At 37.4% G+C, this 2,637-nt stretch overlaps 1 protein-coding gene across 4 annotated transcripts in view; it reads left to right on the forward strand.

The window, feature by feature from the left end:
- The window catches only part of PARG (poly(ADP-ribose) glycohydrolase), a 184,458-nt gene that overhangs the window by 126,817 nt on the left and 55,004 nt on the right, over positions 1–2,637 (forward strand). For all 4 annotated transcript variants that reach the window (XM_023761300.1, XM_006097553.3, XM_023761301.1 and 1 more), the window contains one exon: positions 1,558–1,633. In XM_023761300.1, coding sequence (XP_023617068.1) covers positions 1,558–1,633 — 76 coding nt within the window. The remainder of the gene's footprint in view (positions 1–1,557; positions 1,634–2,637) is intronic.

A 2,637-nucleotide genomic window follows, 5' to 3' on the forward strand; every position in this document is an offset into this window, starting at 1 on the left:
GGGCCGAGCAGCGAGGCACGATCCGCCCACTCCCGCAGTCCGATCCAGCCTCACCGCTCCAGTGTCCCAGAGGCACCGAGCATGGGAGCAGAGCCGAGGCAGCGGAGACGGGAGAGAGCGAGGCAGCGGAGAAGGGCGAGAAGGGCGGGCTTCGCTCCCTCTGGCCGCAGGAAGCCAGGAAGCCATATTCTTGCAGGAGGAAGCCCTATTCTTGCAGGAATCTTGCAGGAATCTTCCTGCAACGTGTGTGTGTGTGTGTGTGTGTATGTGTGTGTGTGTGTGTGTGTGTGTGTATTTATATATATATATAAAATTCCCGTATCCCCCTCCCAAATTAATGCCACCCTTATAAAAGTTAGGGGTTTGGATTTCATCTTTTACATTCTGTTATAATTTATATTTTTATATAATAACTAATAGGGAAAAATCTAAGGAAAAATGTCATCATGAAACTAATCAAATGGAATTGGCTTTTTAACATAATGTAAGCCTGATAAACACTCTAATGAAGAAAAAAGTTTTTCCTTGAATCTCTTAAGATCCCTAGCTGGGTCTGAAATTAAACTGACCAAACCGATTAACAGGAGAAAAGCATACAAATTTATTTTACATAAGTTTACATGACATGGGAGCCTTCATAAGGAAAGGAAGACCTAAAGAAATAGACGTCTGTACTTTTAGGCTAGGTTTGATGGAGAGTAGACAGTTGTGGATGGATTGAGGGATAGGAGGCAATTATAGTAAACTGGTGGAGATACCATGGCCCCTTTGTCTTTGTTAGGATTCTTTTTGGGATCCCTTTGTGTTTGAAGATAAGGATGCTGTTTTCCTCTGGGTATAAGGAGGGTACCTCTCACATGAGGGTTCATAGCCTGTTTCAGGGAAGAAGGGAGGTTCAAGTGACCTTCTTCTGCTGTTTTCTCAAACCTCTTCCGCTTAAAATATTGAATATGCTAAGGTGTAGCATGTCCTGAACTTCATAAACACCTCAGTGACCATGGTGTATGGAAATGAAAGAAAATAATTGTGACTTACCGGTAGTAGGTTCATCTGTCAATTTTATTAATATAAAAATACTATAGATCAGAATTTCTGTGGCATATATTTTCATCAAGACATATCCCCCCACACACACACAGTTATCAAACTAGTGAAAATAGAGCCCATCTGAGAATCATATGTGATTTATTACCAACTTTTTCTTTATTTTTTATTAAGTTGTCAACTCTAGGATAATAATAAAATTTTATAGATCTTAATTCTTTTATATTTTAAGTTTTTCAACACTTAAAGAGGAAAGACTTTGATACTTTGTAGGGAATAACAGGTTTCAAAAAAGTATATTATCTCATTTTAATTTAAAAATGTATATTTATATATTTGAATTAGAAAATGTTTGTTTCTGTACCAAGAATGTTAACAGTAGGCATCTGTTCCTGGCTTTTGAAATTTGGAGTGCTTTCAAATTTTTTAATAGATAATTTATATTTTAAAATTCTTCGGTAGTGAATACCTGTCATTAAAAAAATAAATAAGGGAATTTTTTTTTCCTTATAGGTGTGAAAAACCCCTGACTCGACTGCATGTCACTTATGAAGGTACCATAGAAGGAAATGGTCAAGGCATGCTACAGGTGGGTGAATCCCAGCAGCATGCTTGTGTTTGGGACTTTTGTCAAGCTTTTGACAGCAAAAAGCGTTTGAAAGCTGTTTATTTATCTTCTGATTTAATGCAAAGAAGCACGATAGCAGAATGGAGAAAAACACCAAACAGATCATCTTGACAGCTGTGGTAATATTGTTACTTGCCAGCGTACGTTCTCTGTTTCTTACATGAGCCTCTTTTTTCAAAAGCCTTTGACAGTAAATCCCAAGATCTGGACAACATCAGACCTCTTGGTTCAGACATAGATTGTGGATTGACAGTAGATGAAGTTCCCAGGGTATGGTCTTGACAAGCTGTCACAGGACGGTTTTGTTCTTTTTCTTTAAAGGCTCTTGCTCTGCCCTAAATGATGACCAGCTTGAGATGTTTTTCTGCCACCAACCTTGTTTAGGTTTAGGAGACAGATGTCTAAAACTGATTGATAAGAAAGTCCTTTCTCCCATATGTAATCATTATAGGCACGTGAACCAACTATGCTTGCTGACTTTTCTCTGTTGTAGATCTGCTGTCTTTTCCCAGTTGTAGAGCAGGTAATTTTGTCCATCTCTCAATCTTTGTTATTAATTTGTGTTACTGCCTTTATTTAAAAAAATATTTTTGGGAAAAGGTGTCAACAAGTAAAACACCCTGTGTATCTAGCTTTAAATTGATATAACCTAACCTGAATACCTGTTTTCCTTTGCTTTAAAGTGATTTTTACTTACAATCACTAATAAGAGAAAATGTTAGTGACTTTTGTTCTTATCCCATTTATAAGAGCATTGTAATATCAATTTTCTCTGAAAGAATCTTGTATATCATCTCATAGTGGGAATGGCTGATTTTTCTTCTTCAATCCTTATTTGTTGCATTTACAGAGTGGGGCAAAAGTAGGTTTGCAGTTGTTTGTATGGAAAATAATACAATAATCCTATATAATAAAGAGGTAATATGCAAATTGACCATCACAAGGTGGCTGGCAGGGGAGGGCAG

Source organism: Myotis lucifugus, unplaced genomic scaffold (genome assembly GCF_000147115.1).
Source record: "Myotis lucifugus unplaced genomic scaffold, Myoluc2.0 scaffold_206, whole genome shotgun sequence".
NCBI classification, from domain to species: Eukaryota; Metazoa; Chordata; class Mammalia; order Chiroptera; family Vespertilionidae; genus Myotis; species Myotis lucifugus.